Here is a 24,899-nt window from a genome sequence, read left to right as displayed (position 1 = left end):
GTGAGTGAGTGAATGGATTTTACTGTCAAGCAGGGTACAAGAATCTGTATCAAAATGTCACACTAACATTGGATGCATTGTTATCCATAAAAATGTCATTATTGTACTTCCCACTCAAAGCTTAAGACTACAGCTATACTCCACCATTATCATTGTAAATAACCAGCTCTTTGACAGATCAAACAACATAATGTGTAAGATCCCATCCCATGAGGGAACAATAAAACACAATCAGCCATGCCACAGAACCTACCATTCAATTCAATTTAATTGCCTACAAAAAAAGATTGATAAGCAACAAGGGCCTACTCTAACACTGGCTGGGTAAAACAAAGATTAGGGTAAAATATGACAGACAGTGTTTACGCAGTGTTTCATACCTTCCTTGTAAGCTTGGGTAATGAGTGAGGTCATCCAACACAGCCACTGGGCAGACTTGGACCATGAGGATGTGTAGTTCACATAAAACCCATCCTCCATCATCAAGGGCATCAGCTGATCCTGCAAAGATACAACCTCTTATCATCCTGGCTACTGGATGACAAAAGAATATTTGTTTGGAGGAAAAACTATGTTTCATTTATTTCGTTCCATGTGTCTCATTTCTCAAAATTTGTCTCTTTGATATGTAGATTTTGTTTTTCAATCAAGCAGTACTGATATAATAACAGAATGAGAGTGTACTGATTCAAAATGTGGACATTTTCACACAATGTGACAGAGGCCCGTAAATGTTTCAGCCTTACCAGACAATCCAATCACTGACAGTATGAAAAATGATCAGATGAAGTGAAAACAGTGATTGACGTTGTAGTATTTCGATCACATGACAATGAGCATGCATGTGTATGTGTGGCTGCTTGTACTATCCCTGACTTACAGGTCACATGCAACACAAAACACAATTTTGAAGATTCTGATACCTTTCGGTATGGACTTACATTGACAAATTATCAAAAATTCAACTTATAAATTTGAAAAATAAGGTGAGGTCAGACCAATTTTATTTCTTGTTTTACGGATATCTGTCCTCTGTAAACCTAAAGGCAGGTGGGAAAATAAATAAAAATAAAATTTTAAATTAAAGTAATATTCCTTCTAAATACTCCAAGTATTTTACTGTTGGCAGTTTATGAAGTGAATATGGGTCGAAAACAACCTAAAAAGTATTTTCCTTTGAGTTTACATTGTTAGCCAATGAAAACATTAGGATTTTATTTTTGAGTGGGTAAAATTAATTTTTACATTTTTTCTTGAAAAAATACAGCAGGCGGATCCGTAAAACAAGAAACAAAATTGGTCTGGCCTAATGAAAAAAAACCAGCAAAACCTTTTTTATTAAAAAAACCCAAAACAGTCTGAAAACAAATACACCAAACTAAATGAACTGAAAGGGTCCTAGAAACTATGTGTAAGTAAAAAATATACTGGGTGGCTTTAGGTAATATTTCCACCTTGGGCCAAAACTAAATTAAATAATATTTACAGTGAAAACCAACTAATCGAACTGAAGGGACCCAGAAATTGATTCAACAAGAAATGTATTCACAAATACAGTAAATTTCAGGCCCGTTTGAAAATATGCTCAGCTAAATGTCTTAAAACTAAATTTATAAGTACTAAATGTCTAACAACTGGGCTCAAGAAACTTTTATTTTCCCAATACTATCGAGGCAAGTGTTCACTATCAAACCTAAACCCCAACACCTAAACACTGAACACATGTGTTTTTCTCTCTTCCATCGCATATAGAGCACGTGCCTTTTGTGATATGCGTGCCTTTTGGTGAGTTTGGGTATCACGTTTAATGATATGTACACGAACAATTTCACACATGGATTCATTTTGGTGAAACCCTTCTGAACCTGATTTAAAAAATTTTACTAATGTCACCACAGTGCTGGGGTGAAATGTTGTTTCAAATGAACCAGATACTGAAAGAATTCATTACACTTGAGTGCACACCCATCTGCTCTGACTGGGTTTGGTCTCTCCCGGATGCTTCTTTTCAAGGTAAGTAAAACCAAGTATTAAATATTGCATTTTTAATTTGCTGTTGTATGCTTATAATTTTTATATTTGTTTTCTTCACAATCAGCAGTGTATGTTACAAGTCATGAATAAGTGATAATTGTCTTTTAATTATGTTTGTTTTTTGGGGTTGCACATGACCTTTAAACTGGTTGTATAGTGCCAGCTCACAGAGATACAATGCCCCATAAATACCCTTTTCAGACACATTATACTGAGTCAAGCCAAGTCCTTGTATCCATTAATGTTGAGCCAGTCAAGAAGCAACAAGTACCATCTTTTAACGCCTTTTAGTATGACGCGACCCAATGTTCGACCCCCCAATACAATAAATTGGGGGATAAAGCTTTATAGTCTAACCCCGTTTATCCAGATGTTTTGGTTTCACTCGAAAATCATCCGGACAACGAGATGTCTGGTTAACTGGATCAAACAAGCAAAACGTGAAAATTAAATGCGAGCAACAAAATTTCATGTACATATATCAATAAACCAACAGTCAATAGTAATAACAGCAAATCATCATAACACATAAGTGTACCCATAATACATGGAAGGCGGAACGCAGGTTACTATTTGTCAGGTTATCTCATACGCAATCATGTAGCGCGTGGAGCTTCAGGTGGTTAGTTGGATGAAAAATATAAATCGATGACAAAAAGTCTCTATTTTGCCAATTGCATATTCTTTTTCTTTAATTTTAGATGCCCTAAAAATATATGACATCACGTTGAATTTATGCTGTCTGCAGAAACTTACGGACAGGATCACATGACTTAGAGCATGTGGCAGGCTACTTTTAACTTGCATCGCGACAGTTGGGGTTGATTTATAAGTGTTATATACAGTACAATTACTGTGTAGTTTAGCTTAATCCTACTTAACATGCGTTTTCATTACTGATGAGATGTTCCCACAGCCATCAATCCACAACCCGAGTGACACACTTCCCTAGTGTTTTGATGGCTAATTAATCAATTCACATGAAATGCCTTCCGACAGATTAAAAGTGAAATAACCTAGTCTTGCGGTAAACGATAGTGATGTGACACATACACTTGCACGTTGCACATATCTCCCTGTCCAGATAACTGGATCATTTTCCAATGGAAATCTATGGGAATGGTTTGAAAATTCGCCGTCCGGGTCTGGAAGCCTGGGGTCCGGTTAAACAAGTACAATTAATGAAAGTAAGTTTCGTTTCCCATAAAAATCGTCTGGAAGGCGGGGTTTCCGGATATGTGGGGTCCGAGTAAACGGGGTTCAACTTTATATCCATTCTGTAATCCTTCGATTTAGGTTTAAGATCATTTGTGGTCAGTAATCAACCAATCAGAATAAAGTATCCCACAATGTTGTGCCAGAACCATGCTCTACAATCAGCAATAGGATGCTGGTGACAAATAATACTCTGGAATCCCCCAGTTTGTCATGACTTCTCCTACCTTTAGTCTCTGCTGCAGATCAGGCGACACAAACCTCAGATTCTTCACAGAGCCTTCCACCAGGTAGAAACAGTTATCTACTCCGCTGGCCTGTGAATGAGAGATAATAGATCTCATTACTTTCACCATAATATTGTGACATTGAATGGTGGGTCAGATGATTCACAAATTCCATCAGTTTAAAAAAAAATCAGCGGAAATCAACGGATGCACACAAAATTGCCAAATGTGGTCTCTAAATTTTTCAACAGCACCACCAAATGAGTTTCTAGGTGTGACATGTAAAAACGCACTTTGTTAAAACCACATGCTTCTTGTGCGGAAATTGTCTACGAGGATGTGACTGTCTGATAGCGCCAGTATTATTTTACCTCCTCAGAGTAAGACCTTATTTCAAGACAGTCAGAATAAAGTGTGAAATATGGTTTTTCCATATTATCAATCAGTACTGAATGTACCTTCATGTTGTTGATCTGTTTCTGGAAGCGTGACCCTCGCCAGCTGTCGTAGTAGTCATCCCAAGACTTCCTCTCTACGATGAAGGGAAGCAGCTGAAACACAATGCTGTTGCTGTACATGTGGTACACTGCAGTAGCCATGTACTGGCAAACAAGGACAAGTTGAGCACCAGCCTGACAATTGATCTGTATTAGCATGTATGAGTGGTGCTTGTCATTGGGGCCATGGGTTGCTACATAAACCATGCGCGAGTCTTCTAAGGAAGGCGTGGCAGCTACGCACGCAATCAATTTCATCATCATGCACAACACATGCACTAGCCTACATCTGCTCTCCCTTTCACAAATGAAATGGGTTTGTTCATTGTCGTGCACTGCCTACTTCTCGTAAACTTGTTCTCTGCGCCAGTCCAATTTATCCTTGTTTGTCAGTAATGTTATAAGCTGTAGTTTTACCAGGCTGCTTATGTCATTGCAGGTCACCACTGAAGTGACATAAAGTAACTTATTGCCCTTAAGATAAATTCGTCAAATTCTGTTTCTGCCAAAGCATACGAAACACTAATGGCGGATTTGCCAGTGATCACAAACTGCATACCCTGTCAAATCTGCCATGTGACACTGACCACTGTGATGTTGCACAAATGACCTTAACCTTAGATGGAATGGGGCTGCCAAAAAACCTGATCGCTTCAAAATTTTAGAGTTGGTGTAAACAAATATGAGTATAGACATTCATAAAATTGCTGCCAAAATTTCTTTGTGTCAATAAAAGTGTTTAAAAATATAAATGTTTCCGTATTTCACTTGCAATTTAACAAAACCACAAATTCAATCATTTTATATCATAAACTAAGCCATCACAAATTATGATCCCCATCATGATCGTCGAGGAAAAATGATAGCAAAACGTTTAACATCTCATAAAGATAAGCTAAATATAAAGACCTTAAGGGTAATAAATCCTACTTGCAGTGTTTTGAAAGGGTGTACAGGACTGTAAAACATTGCACCTAACTAAATACAGAATACAAAAGTTTCTTACAGTCCCATGCACCCTTTTAAAACACTGTGGAATGAATAATATGCTATATTTGGGATTACAGATCCTCATTAAACGTACTGTGCTTTCATAGCTTTCAGCCAATTTACACTTGTCAGTGGAGTGGACAAAGTGTGTGAACCCTGATATCATTTCCATCTGTGTGGAGCCATGGTGGTTGAATGAGTTTATATCGCTGACTTTGAGTGCCTGACTCTGAGAATGAGGGTTCAAATCCTGGAAGAGACTCAACCTAACAAAAGTACTAGACTGTACATTTACAGACAAAGTGTTATAACACAAAAATTACAAATGGCACTGCATTCAGAAGTACAATGTTTGTACAGAGAATAGTATCAGTGAGTTCAGTTGTGTATGATTTTGATGCTTTTGAAAGCCAACCGAGGTAAGCAAAACAATGATAACAAACATTTTATGAGGCACTGGATGCAAGGTAGGTAACTCTAACCAGTTCTGCTGATCTGTTGTTGCCATTGTACTCTGCATGTGGACTTGCAAGAGGTGGGGACAGGATCCAGACATAGTCCCCTGCAGGAAGACTGCGGATCAATGTTGGTATCCCATGATCCCTTGCAAGCTTTGACAAGCGGTGCACGTCACGTTCCTTGTCATCAATAACTAGATAGAGACGCCTTGTACCACACTGTGAGCTGAAACAATGTAAAAACAGTAAGAGTAGTAAAACAAATTGCAGATAAGCAACACTGTCCTCTAAAGTAAAATCTGGAATAAAAACTAAGACTGTGAATGGTTCAAACTTTGGATTCAAGTTTCTGATTAGGATGACACTAACACAAACAGGAACAAATTGTCAGTGACATTACAGCTTGATGTGGGGCACTTGTCACTGCAGACCCAGATTCAGTGTAAAGCCAGCTTGTGGTGTCCCATGGCACAATATTGCTGTTAACAGCTTGATGTGAAGGTAAGCGTAATGCCCAATGCATTGTGTTCATGATGCCTTCAAGCAAGGCTGTTAGGCTGATAAGAGTAGGATCGTAATGATCATAATGATCTGCCACTCAAACTCAAGACCAATGAAGCTTCCATTTCTACGGATGCAACCCCACAGTATAGTGTTTAACATTTTTTGTTGAGAGATGGAAAGTTGGATGCTATCAGGGAGAAAGCTAAACTTCAGAGAGTGACTAGCAACTAATGTATTGATCCTTAGCATGAAATCTACATAAAGGAAATACTCAAAGTGCTTAAAACTGAAAAACAAACTTGTAGTTCCTAAATTTTCAGAATATATCTTCAAAATAATTCTGAAAAAAATATGCCATGACGGCTTGATATCAACTTACTTGATGTTTTGTACTGGTACAGTCGGGATATTGTTAGCAGCCATGAAGCTGGTGACAGCTGTGTGGAACGAATACAGCTGCTCTCCAAGTCTCTGTCCACTCTCAGTCAAGGCAAAGCTACAACAACAATAAATATCTCTGTCCACTCTCAGTCAAGGCGAAGCTACAACAACAGATGTCTCTGTCCACTCTCAGTCAAAGCAAAGCTACAACAACAATAAATATCTCTGTCCATTCTCAGTCAAGGCAAAGCTACAACAACAATAAATATCTCTGTCCATTCTCAGTCAAAGCAAAGCTACAACAACAATAAATATCTCTGTCCATTCTCAGTCAAGGCAAAGCTACAACAACAATAAATATCTCTGTCCACTCTCAGTCAAAGCAAAGCTACAACAACAATAAATATCTCTGTCCATTCTCAGTCAAGGCAAAGCTACAACAACAATAAATATCTCTGTCCATTCTCAGTCAAGGCAAAGCTACAACAACAATAAATATCTCTGTCCATTCTCAGTCAAAGCAAAGCTACAACAACAATAAATATCTCTGTCCATTCTCAGTCAAGGCAAAGCTACAACAACAATAAATATCTCTGTCCACTCTCAGTCAAGGTGAAGCTCTAGCAATAATAGATGTCTCAGCCAACGCTCAGTCAAGGCGAAGCTACAACAATAAATATCTCTGTCCACTCTCAGGCAAGGCAAAGCTATAACAATAATAGATGTCTCTGTCCACACTCAGTCATGGCAAAGCTACAACAACAATAAATATCTCTGTCCACACTCAGTCAAGGAAAAGCTACAACAACAATACATATCTCTGTCAACTCTCAGTCAAGGCAAAGCTACAACAACAATACATATCTATGTCCACTCTCAGTCAAGGCAAAGCTACAAGAGCCTACAGGCTACAGAGCAGGACAATTATTAAGGATGAAAGTAAAAAAAAATATATTTTAGTCAAACACAGAGTGATACAAATGTTCTTCCCCTTACGTGTGCCTGTCAGCAGCCTCCTTCTGGACAAGACCTTTATTCATGAGGGTATTCTCCATACAGTCAAAACCTCCAACATAGCGCCCTGTCAGCAACCCAATATTGAAAATTGATCAAGTATGTCCCAAAGTCATGAAGTCAATCACATTACAAAACATTTACACCTTTCTCACTGGATGCCATGTCAAGCTTGGTCACAGCTATGACTGTTGCCAAAATCGATTATCAGGATCTGAAAAAACTCCATTCTATACTGCAGTGCATATTTTCAATGTTGGCATTTGCTAGTGCGAAAAAGTACATATAAACCTAAAGAGGAACACGTTTATGGATAGACAACTTCTTTATTGCAATGGATGCAACATTTTGGTGTAGATCATACACAATGTTATCAAGCAAGTGTTATTCGTATCTACACTGAAACCTCACACCTCACATGCAATAAAGAAGCATTAAAAAAACTGTCCTCTTCATCATACCAGCTTCTAAGAAGTAAAAGCCACTTAATGAAGAAATGTAAACCTACAACATTTATTTCACGATGCACTTAGTGCTGGGAATCAGCATTTGAGTATTTTGGGAAACATCATTATGGTCCCCCACCCCAAGTAGGACATGAAGTCCTGCACCTGTCTGCTTGTCCTGCAAGTCTGTGTCTGTGAAGGGCTGAGCTCGGATCTTGATCTCTCCTTCGTTCATACTCAACACTGGGGGCGTGTCCAGCAGGCCTCTGTCACAATGTACTCATGTGTATAGTCACGGTTTTATGTTATGGACACAAATGGATTCCAAAGGTTTCTAAATGAATGAACAAATGAAATATAATCATCATTTGAGTTCTATGTTATTTTAACTGATATTTCCAGTGTGCAAGGAAATGGTGTCAACGGTTGTAATATTTGATTTTCTCAGCCTAACCTGGAAATTATCATCCATAACAAACAGATTCATAGCGTGTGCAAGGATAATTTCATGTAATTAATGTGACGCATGCCCCATGTAAGCACAAGGCAGGGTAACAACAAGTGACATCTCTTCTGGTCTTTTGGTATGATGCAGTCTAGGATTGAAGCAAGCAAAGTGGTATTTTATTAACAAACATAATAGCTGAATCAAGGGACTCCCTAAAGTTTTTACAATTGAACCCTATTCATCATTCTCATCCCAAAGAGGTTATTCCCATCATATCTTTCTACATAACCTCTGTTCTAATATGGCCATTTCATGGTGTGAGTGTTCTGCATTCCTAATTGGTTGCAATCACATTTAGTTGTGCAATCAACAATGTCGTTTCAAAAGTGAGCATTCTCAAAGACTCAGTAATTTCTGTACACTTCAGGAAAACTAGAACTTATTCCCAAGTACAATGCGCCAATGTTTCATCTAGACAGAACCCTGTCATGTAATGGCGGATCAAAGGCATCTCCACACCACCTGTTGACAAAGGACAAGCTATCCAATAAATGTCTTAAGAGTCACATGAACAAAAACATCTTGATTGATTCCTGCACTCTCTAACGCACTAGTTTCAGCTTTTCAGTTAAAAAACATGAAATAACAAATCTATCCTTTGCACACTTATCAACTAACTCCATGGCGGCCACCAAATTGGATCTAAGTTGATGTAACATGTGATGGGATTGGATAGAAAGAAAAGTGATAATTCATATTGCGATTTGGGGCCGCTAGGGGATTTTACATGAAACAGGAAATGTGCACATATTAAGACAGAGGTTATGTAGAAAGATATGACAGGAAGAGAATGCCTATTCATAAGAACATGGAAAGAGTTTGTGTACATATAAACAGCCCTGACTTGGCATGCAACTGTACCTGTACATTCCAATCAGGATAGCAAACGGTGCACGATATGGCTGAAAATAGAACACTTCGATAACTGAAATATGAAAAGCAAGTGAAGGTAATGTGGTTTAACAACACTGAGGTGTGAGGAAAGCAAGAGATGGATAGTGAGTGAGTTTGGTTTTACGCCGCTTTTAGCAATATTCCAGCGATATCACGGCGGGGGACACCAGAAAATGGGCCTCACACATTGTAACCATGTGGGGAATCAAACCAGGGTCCTTGGCATGAGGAGCGAGCGCTTTAACCACTACGCTACCCCACCGCCCCCAAGAGATGGAGAGGGTAATAACATCAACATTCACAAAAATGGGTTGCTGAGGACCAATTCTGACCCAGTCTTCACAGGTGTATTAATATTGCAACAAATCAACAAGGAATGCTGAACTTAATTTGGTTGGTTGGTTCGATATTTAACACTGCACTCAGCAATATTCAGGGATGGCAACAGGTGAAAGTGATTTCAACTGAACAAAGTGTCTAAAGAAGTTACGTTGAAATTCTCAAATTTCATAGCCCAAGAGACACAGATGCGCATACTTGACATTGACAAGCAGGACCTCACCTCCCTAAAAATTTTCTCCCCGGAATTAGACAAATCTCAAGATCCATTGATTTGCATTGAAATCCGCAGATTTCCACGGATTCATGGAACAGTGCCATTCCTGAATATTCCAGATATTTGTAAATAATCAAATCTGGACTAGGTAATCCAGTGATCAACATCATGAGCATTAGGCATGGGTGATAATACCAGTTAAATGACATATTGCAATTCCAGGTTCACAAAAGATACACTGCAGCAAACTTTAAGCAAACCCTTTCACCAAATGCATTCTGCAATTTCCGTGACTATGACTGGTAATTTTCATGGTGTTGTATTTCCTTTTTATTATTATACATCAATACTTATGAGAATGTTTATTGGTCATATAAATGCACTTGAGTGATTTTTAAACCATGTAAAAAAAAAACAAACAAAAAATAATTAGTACCGCCACCAAAATGGCAGACTCCACAGCTGACACCTTTTCTTGAGTTCGAAACTATAGAGTGAAATCCTGTTTGACTGGCATTTAGAAGTTGGAAGTGAGACAGAACTAGTATATATATGGATGACAACTTCTATAATTCTAGATCATGACGTTTCAATACTAGTTCCTGTATCATTTTAAGTATGAAGGAAGTGAGTGGCTGAAGTCGTCAGTTTGGAAACATTTTCAGCTGATCCCTTGTACTATGACATCAGGGTCCTGACAGTGGCCAGTGGCATTGTTTCATAAGAAAGGAAACAATATTTTCAAGACCATAACCATGTGATACACTTTAACAATATATTGCTGTACATATTGCAGAATGCCAACGTGTCACAATATATCGCAATACCCAACCTTAATGAACATCATTCTCTGCAAATGAGATAAGATGACATATACTCAACCTTGTCAGCGAGTCTAACACACAAGCTAATTAGTCGACACTTACGACAAACATGGGTAACTGAAGTCCACTTCCAGCACCACCTTCGCATGCTGTTGAATTTAGCGTAGTGTACAGTTATCAATACAATTTCCAAAGTTGATGATCTCTACTTACATGAGGTATGTACTGTTTTGGGATCCGAGGTGCAGCACTGACATCTGAAACATAAAATACTTTGAAGTTTGTGTGCGCACTGGTGTGTGTAAGATGTTGCTATCAGTAGTGATTTGTAATTATTCAAGTCTGGCCTTTGTGCACCAGTAGTTCATAGCACAGAGTGGGTGAATAGGATTTTTTTTCTTTGCTGTTAGAGAAAGATGACACCAGAAGGTGACACAACAGGCAAGATCCACAACATTGGTGCACAAATATACTGGTAAATGCAACTTTGAATTTTAGTGGCCTTAAAACATTTTACCAGTGTTGCAGCCCATGTGAAGATAGGGGACCTATCAGCATAGAATCAAAACTGACTTCGAGGTTGAGTTTGAAAAAGAAAGCACATGGCAGAAACAAATTGATGCCAAATGACAAAACATGATGCTAAGGGCTTAGTGCTTCAAACAAATTCTTGGAGTAATTTGTATCCAACTTACGTACGAACGGAAGACAATCTTTGGATATAATTTTAATACTTGATATTTACTGAAATAGTAAGCAAAGGATTGCAGATTTAAACCCAGGCACTGGGATGATATATTGGAAGTCTTCATATTCATTAAATGCAGGACAGGTATCAAACAAGTCAAATGATTATTATTCAAAGTCAAGAGCAATTCCTAAAAAAGTCTAAGTGTCTTCAAGCAGTTCAGATCAAAGACTCACAGACTGAGTAACGCTTGGAAGCACTTTTGAAAGAATAGATGGAACAGTTCTGTGATACTCACAATGTCACATTTTATTAAAGTATTTTTGAAGGTCATCAGTTGTACTTGAATGAAACTTTTTTTGTTTTTACCCATTTGGTGGTTCAGGGGACCTGTTCTACCCTTGAATAATCTGGGAGTCTGTATCAGTCATCAAAATATCCTACCTTTGACACCATGGTTTCTCTTGAGAGCTCCAGAATGCAGCTTGTCTGCACAAGTCAGACACAGGCATACTCCAGTCTTCTCCCCAACACCCTGGCAGTCTGGGCAGTATAGCTCGGCAGTCATCGTCTCACAGTCTTCACAAATCAGGTCCTGAAGCCATGAACAGATATACAGCTGTCACGACAAAGCAGACACTGACACACCCCTGTCAAATACCCCACACGCTGGTAGTCTGGGAATACAGCTGGCCAGCCATTGTCTCACAGACTTTGCATATCAAGTCCTGAAACACACCAACCCCAGTTCTTGCCCCCAACACCAAGCAACTAGAGTTTCAATACAGATAATGGTCCCCAATGTTGTAGTGATTTTTACAAATGTGGTAAGAACACTGAACAATGACGTATGAAAAGTTGGCATAATGAGTGTGAATTTTGATGGCTATTGATGGTTTCAGATCATCATTAATCCGAAGGAAATAGATGATACCATACCATGATACCATAAGAGCGTGCTCCATTATCCAAAGTGAGTGAGTGAGTCTACTTTTAGCAATATACCAACAACTTCATGGCGAGTGAAACCAGAAATGGGCTTCACACATTGTACCATGTGGGGAATCGAACCTGGGTCTTGGGAGTGGCAAGCAAAGACTTTAACCACTAGGCTACCACACCGCCCCCTCCATTGTCCAGTGAGTGACTTCATGATGTAGAAGTTGTTACCAGTGCCATCAAGATCAAGATGTTGTTATCAGGGCCACCATGGTCTAGATGTTGTTACCAGTGCCACCATGGTCTAGATGTTGTTACCAGTGCCACCATGGTCTAGATGTTGTTACCAGTGCCACCTTGGTGTAGATGGTGTTACAAGTTCCACCTTGGTCTAGTTGTTATGAAGGTCACTATACTCAAGATGTTGTTAATAATCAACACTTCCATGCAATTTCCAAAAGAAAGTTTACCCATGATTACAGAATTCTGTTGCTTTCATCAGGAACTCTGAACAAAATTCTCCACAAATCTACATAGGAATCAGAGGACAGTGGGGTAGCACAACGCTTAAAGTGTCCACTCATCATGCCGAAGATCTGGGGTTTGATTCCCCACATGGGTACAATGTGTGAAGCCCTTTTCTCATGTTCCCTGCTGTGATATTACTCACTCACTATATGAGAATCTGCACTGTGAGAATGGGAAGGTGCTGATGAAATGGCACACCATGAATTCTAGTCACCTGTTTAGCTGTCTTCTTGCTTCCAGTAGCTCTCCTTGCTCTCTGGGTGGAGGTTGGGCGACTTGACTTTCTGGCATCTTGACTGGGAGCAGCTTGTCTTGGAGCAGTTTGTCTAGCAGTACCTTGTTTAGGGACAGCTGGAACATACATGTGTCCTTAACACAAACATGAGAGTCCTATGTCTTATTAACATTATGAAAGTAACAGTTTCAAAAGGTTGCCCAAAACAATGGTAAGATTAAAGAGTTTGATCGACCATAACAAGTGTGGATAGTATCATCTTGTCTTATTTTTTGGATATTTAATTCTGAGAACATTACAGGGGCTCTTTTCACAAAGCAACCTTTACAAAGGTTAACCTTAACTCCCATTCATTAACACTGCACTAAGTTTACCTTAATGACTTACAAAGCTTTGTGAAAGGAGGCCAAGGATTTATCATCATGCAAAGGATTTGTGAATGCAAGGTAATGACCATTGTTTAATAACCTTCCGACAGGGGTACCCTGTGAAGATCCAGGATAGAATTTTCTTCAGTAACCCATGTGACAAACAGGACTGGGTGGTCTGACTCGCTGACATAGATGACATATATTATCGTATCCCAGTTGTGTAGACTGATGCCCATGATACTGATCACTGACAGTCAAGACTCAATATTTTCCATACTGCCACTATATTGCTGGAATACTGCTCAGTGCAGCGGTAAATAACAACCGTACCAACCGACTGTCATAGCAGTAACATCAGGTGACCAGGATCCCTTACTAATAGTGCACACACGTGACAAGTTAATTAGGGTGCAAACGTTTTTGTTTGTTGTTTGTCGCCTAACTGAATCTGGATCAGACAAATCTGTGACTGATATTGCATCCACATCCTCACTGATGAACCATGCCATCAAGTCTGACCTCTTCATCCATTGGTTGGTAGCCTTGTGGTTAAAGCATTTGCTCATCCCGCTGATGGTCTGGGTTCAATTCCCTTCTACAAACAATAAGTGAAGCCTATTTCGGATGTCCTCTGCCATAATATTTGTGGAATATTGCTAAAAGTTGCATAAAACTAAACTCACTCACTCACTCTTGTTCCATGTAGTTCTGAGATGCACAGGCTGCTTGCTGGAGGATTATTCTATACCAGAAAGCCCTCTGGGCTTAAAAGGTTGGGTAAGTAAAATCATGGAGACAAAGAAGGGGTTCAAAATTTTTTTTAAAAGCCACTTTCCACAGGGTAAGCGATTTTAAGAAACTCACTTGTCCTGACTAATTTTCCACTTGCCCTGATTTTTATGCAGTGTTTCTGTTTGCTGGTAATTAGCAGTATTTTACTGATAAAATGAACTGGTTATGTCAAACACTGTCAGTTCAGTGTACTGGTAAAAATCATATGCAGTTAGTTGGCTAATAGACTACTGGCTGGTAATCATACGCTAAAAATGCGCTGAGCAATAAAATCATGTGACTGTTTGGTCTTGTTTGCATGAAAAAAATGCTAATGGAAACCTCCCTCCCCATCCCCCATCTATATATAGAAGTGACCAAAGTGACCCTAACATGCCAATGTTCCATGATTCTGATTGGCTGAGAAAGCGATTCTCAACAACTTGTGTCCTCCCTGACTGGCGGAAAGATGCGACTGGTTACGAATGGCCGTCAAAGCACATGTCAAATGGCAACTCAAAAACAAACAACACTGTCATCTATTTTGGTAGGGGAAACCATAAGCAGAAATTATCTAGCAGCCCACAGACAAGTAAGATGTCAGATAACCTTATTTGATTGCCTGAAATAAAACTGACTTGTCCCGGGCGTCAAGCCATGAGATTTTTTAACCCCCGTAAAGACACCTCCAGTCAGTCTACACATAATTGTGGCGGCTAAGACCACCTGACCATCACTTTCTAGAACTTTAAACACAGAAGACATACATACCAGGTTTTGGGGTGTTACAGAAACCTAGTCTAGCTGCCTGCCGGGTAAGGAAGGAGCCGAGCGGGTCGATATGGTGGACATCAAGCTGCTGATACTCAGCGTACATCTGCTGCAGGTCTCTCTGGGTGTACAGTGGGTTCATCACAGCTCCCTTCTTTCCTAGTGTCTTTAAGTAGTCCACCAGTGCCTCGACAGTTGGGAGGTGCTGGGGTTGTCGTGGAAACTCACTTAAAAGATGAATGTAGATGAATTAGTTTCAGGGGATAACAAATAAGTTTAAACACAGTGGTGCAGGTATATGAAATGGTCAGAATAGATGCTAAATACTATGAAAAGACATCAACAGTGTATGAAACCAAACAGTTTTGTTTTTATCTTTTAATTTTCAGGCAGTATTCAGCAATATTCCTGGAATTGAGTTGGGTTTAAAGCTGCTTCAAACAATATTCCAGGTTTCGATGATTGATCAGTAGAAAATAATGATCAAGGAATGGATCAATAATGTCTGTGATCAATCATGATTGGTTAATGTGTGTCTACATATCTGTATAAAGTAAGCCAGGAAGTATTTTCACTGTTTTCAATGTGAATTTCACTCATTTAATACTTATATCACAGCTTGTATACCTATCTTGGGTCACGAAAGCCAGTATCTCATAACACAGGCAAACAAACAAGCACATAACAAGGAGCTCCCTGATTGGCTCGTGACGGCATGTGACCAGTAACAGTCAATGACAAGACTCGTAAAGGCAGTGTTTGCCCTCTACATGAAAATTTAGGAGTCATCATGACTCCCTGGTGCCATGAGAGGAAGTCAGCTTCATGTACGGAACTTTCATAAAGACATCAACTGAGATTGTTTAATAAAGATTAACGACCAGATCAAACAGGTCAGGTATTTAATCAGGACTGAACAGTTAATTGGCAAACAATTACCTAAGTAACAATGTTGCAAACTTATAAATTAACTGCAGATTTGAGATAATTTGTGCATCATATACAAAGACTGCGTCAGGGCAAACACTATAATAGTCTCATATCATATTGGAAGTTAAACACTAACTTTATGATCAATCGTTTTGATAATCTGATGATCCATCATGAAAATTCAACCAATTCCCAACATGAGTGAGCGAGTGAGTGAGGTATAATGCTGCTTCTAGCAATATTCCAGCAATGTCACGGCAGGTGATACCGGAAAAATGGACTTCAGCATTAAACCCAGTAACTGGGTGGTTTGCCTCAATGACTTCATGGCATGTCATTGTACCTTGATCGACGTTCATATCAACCATTGGATCTCTTAAAGGTTATCATTGTAAACCAGGGATATTGCTCCTTGAATAGAATATTTCCACTACTTTCTAATACTGTCTTACTTCTTTGAGTTCAATAAGACGCTGAGAATAGTCCTCTTGCGGATATGTGACTTGTGTGTCCACTTCTGTACTCCATAATCGTGGGGATGGGATGCTCTCTCTCGTTCAACCTCCACCATCTTGATATTAATACACGCCACCCAGAAGGGGTTAGAGGTTGTTTCCAGGATAGTTCCATCAGTAAGGTTATAGTGGGCTACAGAGCTAAAGGAAACAAATTGACAGCACAAATTAACACACAAAGTGACACATAATGTATTGATTCAGAGATACAATGATCAGTAACAATGTTCTATAAAGAATGTTAAACATGAAACATACAAACATTAAATATTTCAATATCATTCTTATTATGGCATCAAATATTACCTGTTATTCCTGAAAAACGCATAAATTACATACATCAGATCACACAAAATGAGAGTCTGTTTGAATTGCTTGATTAGCATTTATAGAAGTTGGTGTGTCATACTAAAGCTTAAGACTAGGAAAGCCAATGTTTATTTTAATGGTGTATGACTTTAACCCAGAAACATTTCACTTTATGAACTGACATTTTTAAATTTTCATATTTTTTCAAATGAGATAATTGAGTTTGCTGGTATTTGTTTCAAGACACAGGCAGCAATATTCCATCTACATTGTGGTGGTCTGTAAATAATTGAGTCTCGACCAGACAATCAATCAAGTTAACAACATTAGGAGCATTGATCTGTGCAGTTTGGATACAAAGAAGACAATTAATGGAATGAGTGGCCCACATGATACAATAAGAAAATATTTTTCTGAGAACTTTTCTTTAAATATTAGCTTCCTGGATATTCATTATTCAAAATTCAAAAATACAATTTCTTACTTTGCACTCTTGTCTTTAATTCTCTAGCAAAGAAAATTCAGAAATTCAATTACTTATACATCCGTCTTTGTCTGCTATTCTCCAGCAATTGATGTCACAGTTCATTGACATGCTTGATGTGAAAATAGCTTGAAAATTGCTGACGTGGCATTAAAGGGGCACTGATGCGGAGCAATTTCCGTGGACTGGTGTAAACTTTTGTTATTGTTTTTCTCCCGTGAGTACCCGGATGATATCCCAGAATTTGTGACTGGTTCGTGACCTCTGCCGCGCAGTCTGTATGCGCAATTGAGAGTTTAATTATAGACAGATAGATTGCCAATGTGGATCCTATTTCACACACATACGCGATCTAGTGTGTGTTTTCTGTCATACAGATTCTGCTGAATGCTACAACAAATAAATTAAAACAAACTGCAAATAATGAATGCAAAACAGACTAATTTTATAGCAACAATATCAGGCTACTACCTTGTTCCAGAATGTATCCATCAATATCCACATAAAAGAACGATATTCCATTCATCTGCAGCTGGTAAATAATCCTGCTCTGTGTCGTGTGTCTTACAACAGTCTAATTTGCGAAAAAGTAATACATCTTTTAACGTGTCTTTAACATTGGTGAAAACCTGATAAACCACTCATTGGTCACCCAAGATAGCACACCTGGCAACTAATTGTATGATGTCCGCCATTCTAAGTAATTTAGTTAACCAATAATGAGCAATCAATCAATCAACGCAAGGGTGGTTAATTCTTTGAAGGGAGGATGTTGTTTTTACACTCGCGCTTTACGACAGGATGTAGTCAGTATAGATTAGTACATCTACACACACTGCCTTTTGACAAATCCACTGTAGAAGATAAAAGTAATTAATCAATCAGTGTGTTATCGGTTAATCCTTTGATCGATGTTTGTTTTTGTAACTCAGCTGATAAACCCTCTTGCATCACTTGAATGCACATATTACATAACATACAATACATTTGCCATTACAGACCTTAATTTATGATATTGAGTATTTACTCCAGACAGCAGAACTGCCAAATGGGAACCTTTGTTGAGTGTTGTTCCTACTAATTATACCTGTTATAAATTCATTTACTGACCATCCAGGGAATGACGGCAAATAACACGTGTAGGTTTACACCATCAAACGCGAGTTACAGCAAGGAAGATGCAATCTCTGTGTCGCATGCAGTCTGAAAACACTTATGGGGCGAAACTGTTTTGAGGATACCAACGGAACTTCGTTACATAAGGAATACATATAGGCATTTGCTGTGTACTTGGTGTAGGTGTAATAAGTTGGTTGTTTTACGTAAGACGATTTTCAGATTTCTGTACCAAGGTCATCGTTTTTAGTTTACGAATTCAAATAAATCAACTGTGTGTTTTTACTACCATAAAAAATAAACCAGGGTAGCTACCATAGCTACCAAAATTTACGTATGATATTTGCTATCACAGCTGAACCAACACCCAACACTATCTAAATATGAAGCTTTGTAATCTTTCGGACTGAAACAAATGGCTTGCTACGTGCCTGTAGATATCCTATTTCCACATAACATGATTTAATATCGAGGTAAAAACACAGAAATAGGATCAAATTGGATCAGTCACTATACCATCCAAGCATCTGAAAAAAACTACACCGCTGGGATATTTTGTTACGATGAGACAAAGAATACCATGGATATTTTTAAATAATGGCATATGATGGGCATTTGGCCTCCTGACTGTTTAGGCGAAGAAATTCTACTAATATGGACAGGAGCCCAGTCCCTTTGTCCGTCACGGTCGAGGGAGCGGGCGCTGACCAATTTGCAGTTTGGTTTCGTAATTAGACCGTTGTCGAGAAACATTATTCGCTCCGCATCAGTGCCCCTTTAAGCAATACTCATTCGCACACATGACAGGCAGAATCTTGTGAAGCAGTACAACAAATACATAAACAAAAATGTCTGCCACATACCGATCATCTGCAAGGGGTTCATTGGCATAGTACAGGTCATCTATCTTAGCTGCATTGTTTCGCTTACACACCTACAACACATCGGAAAGAAAATGTCATCACCGGCATATCCACTCGATAATTTTTACATGAAGAACTGCAAGATGCAGATTGTGCACATTTTACATTGACCCTTACATCCCTTATTCAGTGTTTATCTCCAATCTATTCTGCTAAATAGCCTGAAAGTTGTTTCCAAGTCACATCCCAATCACACCAATATCAGCAATTTAGCTTGTACATGTATTTTCACCTGATCATGAACACAACAACCAGTCAAAACAAGAAAGAGCTCAGCACAGATCTGATAAACAGATAAACTGTCTAATACTAGGAATGCCTTACTGTATGAAGAAGATATATTGTAAGAATATATATTCTTATATACTGTAAGAATATATATTTTGGCAAGACTATGCATATTGATCACTTTACAGGAAGGCTATTTTGGGCACTATATCTCAAAATGTAGAATGAAGCTGTGAAGGTGAATGCGTCAAGAATGTTTATTGTAATATAATTTGTCTTCACTGGGGGTGGGGGTGGGGGGCATTGGGGGGCTTTGGTGGTGTTTAACACTACACTCAGCAATATTCCAGCTGTAAAGTTACATCTTATCTTATCTTATCTTAAGGCAGCTGCCTCTAAATATTCGAGTCAGAAGCAGAGAATCCAGCGAACAAAAGCAAGAGCATGTAATAATGTAATACATTATATAATTAGGGATGGTAGCAAATACATGGCAGACTGAAGACATCTTCTGGGTTCACCTTTCAAAATATTTTTTAATCAAAATTTATGCTTGTCCTAATGTAAAGCATAACTAATCCCCGAACTCAGGGATGGCAATAGGGTATACGTCTGACAAATTTCTGACGGGTTGCAAATGACAAAAAGCAGATGACTTTTTAAAGAATCTCCTTTACAATGTATATGTCTGTGATGACTTCTGGCCCCAATTTCTCGAAACAAACTTAAGTCTGAGTTTTGACTTAAGTTCAAGTTTTTACCCAAATTTGAGAAAATACATTTCCCAGAATGTACTGAAATTGATATTAAACTCAAAAACAGTAGACAATTTGAGTTTTGTGAATATATTGCTTAAGGTGTTTGAGCATTTTCTATTTTGAAAAATGCATTTGAGTTAAAAATAAAGCAGTTTCAAAATGTCAAATTTGAGTAAAAACTTAAGTTTGTTTCAAGAAATCAGGGCCAGATCATAGCACTTGCAGCTAGTCAACAGGCGAGAGAGACACATCCTAAAAGTAAAGCCAGTAAGACGTCTACATCCCCTTATATTTTAATGATGAGGAAAACTTTCGTGTTGCATTTTTAGAAGTTAGATATGTTTTTCAGTATGTTCAGATACATATAAAGAAACATATTAGTATTTAACACATTTCTCATCAGACGAGGAACATATATTCAGGTGATATGATGTGACCAGAATGAAATTTAAGAGTGGATACGGATGGAAATTTTACCCTAAAGCCACTGTCATTTAGTACAATCATAATAATCTCTGACTTTTTCTGAAATAAAAATCAAACAATATAATAGGTAAGTATGATCAACATTCAACGACACAGACACAAGCCCAGAAGTAGCACTGGAGAAGGTGGGTGGGTCACCACCAAAGTAATTAACAAAACGCAATCAAAACAACTCACTAGTTCCTAATTAACATTCACAACAACTAAGTGCAACCGAATGGCTTTGATGAGTCAACAGTGAAAACTGTTTAACATTTTCATTATTTTCTTATTTGCAGAATTCGCAGACAAACATTATTTATACAAACAGTTATGGTATATAAAGCTCAAGATGGCAAAAAGAAATCATTCAGTATCAACCATGGCTCTCTGCGTTGTATATGTGAAAGAATTTCAGCCCAGACAACAAGATATCCAATGTGACAGCTGCAACCATGGCAGCATAGTCTTTGTGACACCGGTATCAACATCGCAACATATCGGCAGATGACGAAAGGCCACATACAGATGGACTTCATGTGTAAGCAGTGTTCACTTAATGGGCCCATGATAACTGAATGAAAAAAAAATGTGATATCTGCTGGGTTGAAACATCTACACAAAAAGGAGATACGGGATAATATTTGTTCCCTCTTCATTCACACTTTTCATGTCCTCAGCTGTTCATTTCGCTGAAAGAGATCATAGCTTTGTATCACCAGATATGGTCTCTGGTATCACTGAAAACAACACAAAAAAAAGATCTTCACAATACATAAGCCTAGTGGTTTATGAAAATTAATGCGCTTGCAGAATAATATTATTCAATTATTTATACACGTCTACGAAACAGTCTGGGTTACGAAATCACCCCGTCTACGAAATGGTTCAGTCTACGAAAACACCGTCTCCCGTCTGAAACAAAGTTTACGCATATGCTGTATTTGTTTGTATTGATCTGAATGAAAATCGGAAAAACTGCACATAGCCAGAATTGAATAGATTGGCATCTATTGCTCCGAAGACTCAACAACTTTCTACACTGCCGTGTGAAATTAGTTCAAACTATTTAATTTTGCGGCCTCTAACAGTAAATCTGACATGTCACTTTGTGATCGAAAATAGGACAATAACAACCTCTTTAATATATCTAATTGTTGTTCCAGCAAAATCAGTGATGTCAACATATTGCAGGTCTGTAGAAAACAATGCTGGGTTGTACTTTTGCTTATTACGAACAAATATTCGAATACTTCTTTGACGATTCATAGTTTCGATACATTATCACGTAGCGTTCTTCGGATCAAAACATTTCTAACTTGGCGCCATCGCAACACAGCACAAAATAACAATACACATGAACAAAATGAATAAAAAAAACAGCATATTGTTTGAAAATTTCTCATATAATTTTTTTTGTATTCTATCGTGTCGCCTGTAATTTTCCCCTCTACATGAAGACAGCAATTTCCATACCGGTGACATGTTAGTTAGTTGTCTATAGAAAATGGGTACAGTAGTCGCCTGCGCTTGTCAAAGCATTCATCTTTTCCAATGAGAATTATTGCATGGGAAACGCCTCACGGAAACCCCACGGGACACTGTAATTATAATGAAAGTCACAACAATATGATGACATAGCATTCTATCGATCTGTATTACGTTCATTTTAACCAAACAAGCACATGCATGCAAGTTTCTTGTTGGCATGTTTGGATACTACAGTGAAGATATTGTTCATTATCTTTTACATGTGTTATATTTTGCTGTTGGGAATAATACGTAAATGGCCACAGCTTCCAAACTATGTTATATGAAACACCTCCAGTTGCCAACAAAGTCAATAGGAACATAATTTAGCCATATAGTCCCTGCATTATATACATAAGTAAGACTTAACTATTTGCTAAATCACAAATATGTATAACAGAGACTTTAAATATTTCATGTTTAAGTGATATATGTACTGGCAGGGATAATCTACAACGGGATGGGTCACTTGTTTCCTTTACCATTTGTACTAACAGAGACCATATACCGATATATGGTCTCTGGTACTAATTAACGGGCGCCTCGTCATGCTCCAACGCACACAGTGACATACCTCGTCGCCAACGCTACTTCAGCTGTGTTTAACAGAACTTCAGCTAGTTTATTGTATCCGTCGGAATTTTACAATGAATGAATGAATGAATTACAGAAAGAATTAAGAGCAAGATTTATATGTGAACGAATGAAAGGATAAGAATTAAAAGAAAGAAGTAGATATGTGAAAGAAAGAAGTACATGTGTGAGTGAATGAAAGAATATATGATACACCACGGCCATCCCTTTCAAAACCTGTTAAAGAGCGCAAAAGTATCGCAAGAACACATGTGTTAACGTCAGCTGTCCTTTAAAAAATCTACTTTGAGATTTTTTTGTTTACATTAATAATTAATTCAGATATCTTATTGCATGTGGGGAATGGAATGGACATTAACAGAATGTTAACTGACACTGTCACACACCCCTGAAAAAATAGAATTTTTTAAAACGATCACAAAGCGTTGTAAACACCTTTCCAGTTTTGTCCAATAATAAGATCAACAAGACAGAAAGAAGTTATAGAACTATAACCCTCAAGCATCACAAGCATCAATGGCGGATCAGATCAGATCAGATCGGCGATATGTCATACTCTTCAAACTCATCACATACACCCTAACATTTTTTCTAAAATCATAAAACTATTACTTGCAAACACCTTTTACCTGATGGTATTTTCATCTCATAAAAATTACTGGTGTAAGTGAAAGAAGTTTTGGAATAATAACTAGAAACATTCAAACAACGCCGTGTAGTATGTCAGTGGCTGATCAGATCAAATCAGCAATATCTCACATTTTTCAAACACACGTTTTTTCAGATAATAAAACTATCACTATTACTTGCAAACACACATGACCTGACAGTATACCCCCCTCATTAGAACTAAAAGTGTATGTAAAAGATATTTTTGAAGAAATAACTAGAAACACTAACACAACGCCGTGTAGTATTTCAATGGCGGATCAGAACAGATGAGCGATGTGTCATATTTTTCACACACCTCAAATACACCGTAACCATTTTTTAAAATCACAAAACTAGTACTATTACTACGACAAAACAGTCAACTTATCTTCTACATGTAGGATTTCAGTTGTTACAACACTCAGCGAATTTAATCAGTTGTTGAAACCGGTTGTTGTTAAACAGGGCTCAATCTTAAATACTACGCTGCCGCCAGCTACACAGGTTACGAAACGACCCGAGACATACGTTCAGGGTCTTTTCGATGAGTTTCCCATCCCTCTGTATAATAGCTCCCATGATACTTGTGAGGTATTAATGATACATACACAGTTATGCTTGTTTACCAAACTAGATTCTTTGGGAATACAACGCAACGCAAATATGGTCAGAACAGGACACACAGACGGAGGTTCGACACAATGTATTGTTTACACTGGTTTGGCCATGGTAGGTGAATTGTGTTTCTAATATATCGTATGAGCTGTTATTGGAATTATTGACTGTACATTAGTTATTCTTAACAGTCACCGTCATACAAAGTGTTCTCCACTGTGATTGGTTCCCCTGTGAAAATGAGGTGACACAGGTGTTCGATGACGTTATTTTGGGACCGTTTGTATACAATAATTACACAGTATACAAAATCTGGGTTAATGTCGCAGCTGAGGGGTATGGCACCGCTTGCAGAATCTATTAAACGAAATACTTTTACAAATCAACAGTTCTTTGACTGTTTCAAATACAATTTGTCAGTTACGATTATAATAACTAGTTTTTTATATCATCGACAAATGTGAACTATCGCTAACATCCATACACTGTAACCTAACCTAATACCTACATGTTTAATCTGTGTGTAAGGAACATAGAGAGTCTTTCTGAAGTAGGGTAGTCCCGTAAAGTCATGAAATATCAACAATCCGCTAAGGCACGATAAAATATACACGTTGACACATTGTTTCACAGACACGGGGGCGGTGGGGTAGCCTAGTGGTTAAAGCGACGCTCGTCACGCCGAAGACCCGAGTTCGATTCCCCACATGGTTACAATGTGTGAGGCCCATTTTCTGGTGTCCCCCGCCGTGATATCGCTGGAATATTGCTAAAAGCGGCGTAAAACCAAACTCACTCACCCACAGACACGATCCAACTCTGATCAACATATCGCGGTTCGAATTAAAATTTTAAATGTACACAACATTTTATGTTTTGAAAGTGTAGTCCCTCATGGGTGGGACTTCAAAATCTCATAATCACTCCTTA

The 24,899-nt window shown here is 38.2% G+C and overlaps 1 protein-coding gene across 1 annotated transcript in view; it reads right to left on the bottom strand.

Annotated features, from left to right (window-relative positions):
* Positions 1–21,918, bottom strand: part of LOC137268156 (uncharacterized) — a 41,708-nt gene extending 19,790 nt beyond the window's left edge. Inside the window, exons 1-15 of the mRNA XM_067802685.1 lie at positions 21,717–21,918; positions 19,069–19,139; positions 16,234–16,437; positions 14,852–15,078; positions 12,918–13,054; positions 11,681–11,831; positions 10,762–10,805; positions 9,136–9,176; positions 7,932–8,032; positions 7,303–7,387; positions 6,305–6,421; positions 5,446–5,647; positions 3,935–4,027; positions 3,477–3,566; positions 381–501 (exon numbers count right to left, since the gene is read on the bottom strand). Coding sequence (XP_067658786.1) covers positions 381–501; positions 3,477–3,566; positions 3,935–4,027; positions 5,446–5,647; positions 6,305–6,421; positions 7,303–7,387; positions 7,932–8,032; positions 9,136–9,176; positions 10,762–10,805; positions 11,681–11,831; positions 12,918–13,054; positions 14,852–15,078; positions 16,234–16,437; positions 19,069–19,139; positions 21,717–21,848 — 1,816 coding nt within the window. The 5' untranslated portion in view covers positions 21,849–21,918. The remainder of the gene's footprint in view (positions 1–380; positions 502–3,476; positions 3,567–3,934; positions 4,028–5,445; positions 5,648–6,304; positions 6,422–7,302; positions 7,388–7,931; positions 8,033–9,135; positions 9,177–10,761; positions 10,806–11,680; positions 11,832–12,917; positions 13,055–14,851; positions 15,079–16,233; positions 16,438–19,068; positions 19,140–21,716) is intronic.
* Between the last annotated feature and the right edge of the window lie 2,981 nt (positions 21,919–24,899).

Source organism: Haliotis asinina, chromosome 16 (genome assembly GCF_037392515.1).
Source record: "Haliotis asinina isolate JCU_RB_2024 chromosome 16, JCU_Hal_asi_v2, whole genome shotgun sequence".
Classification (NCBI taxonomy): Eukaryota; Metazoa; Mollusca; class Gastropoda; order Lepetellida; family Haliotidae; genus Haliotis; species Haliotis asinina.
Note: the sequence above shows the minus strand (reverse complement) of the source record. Positions and strands in the feature narration are given on the sequence as shown.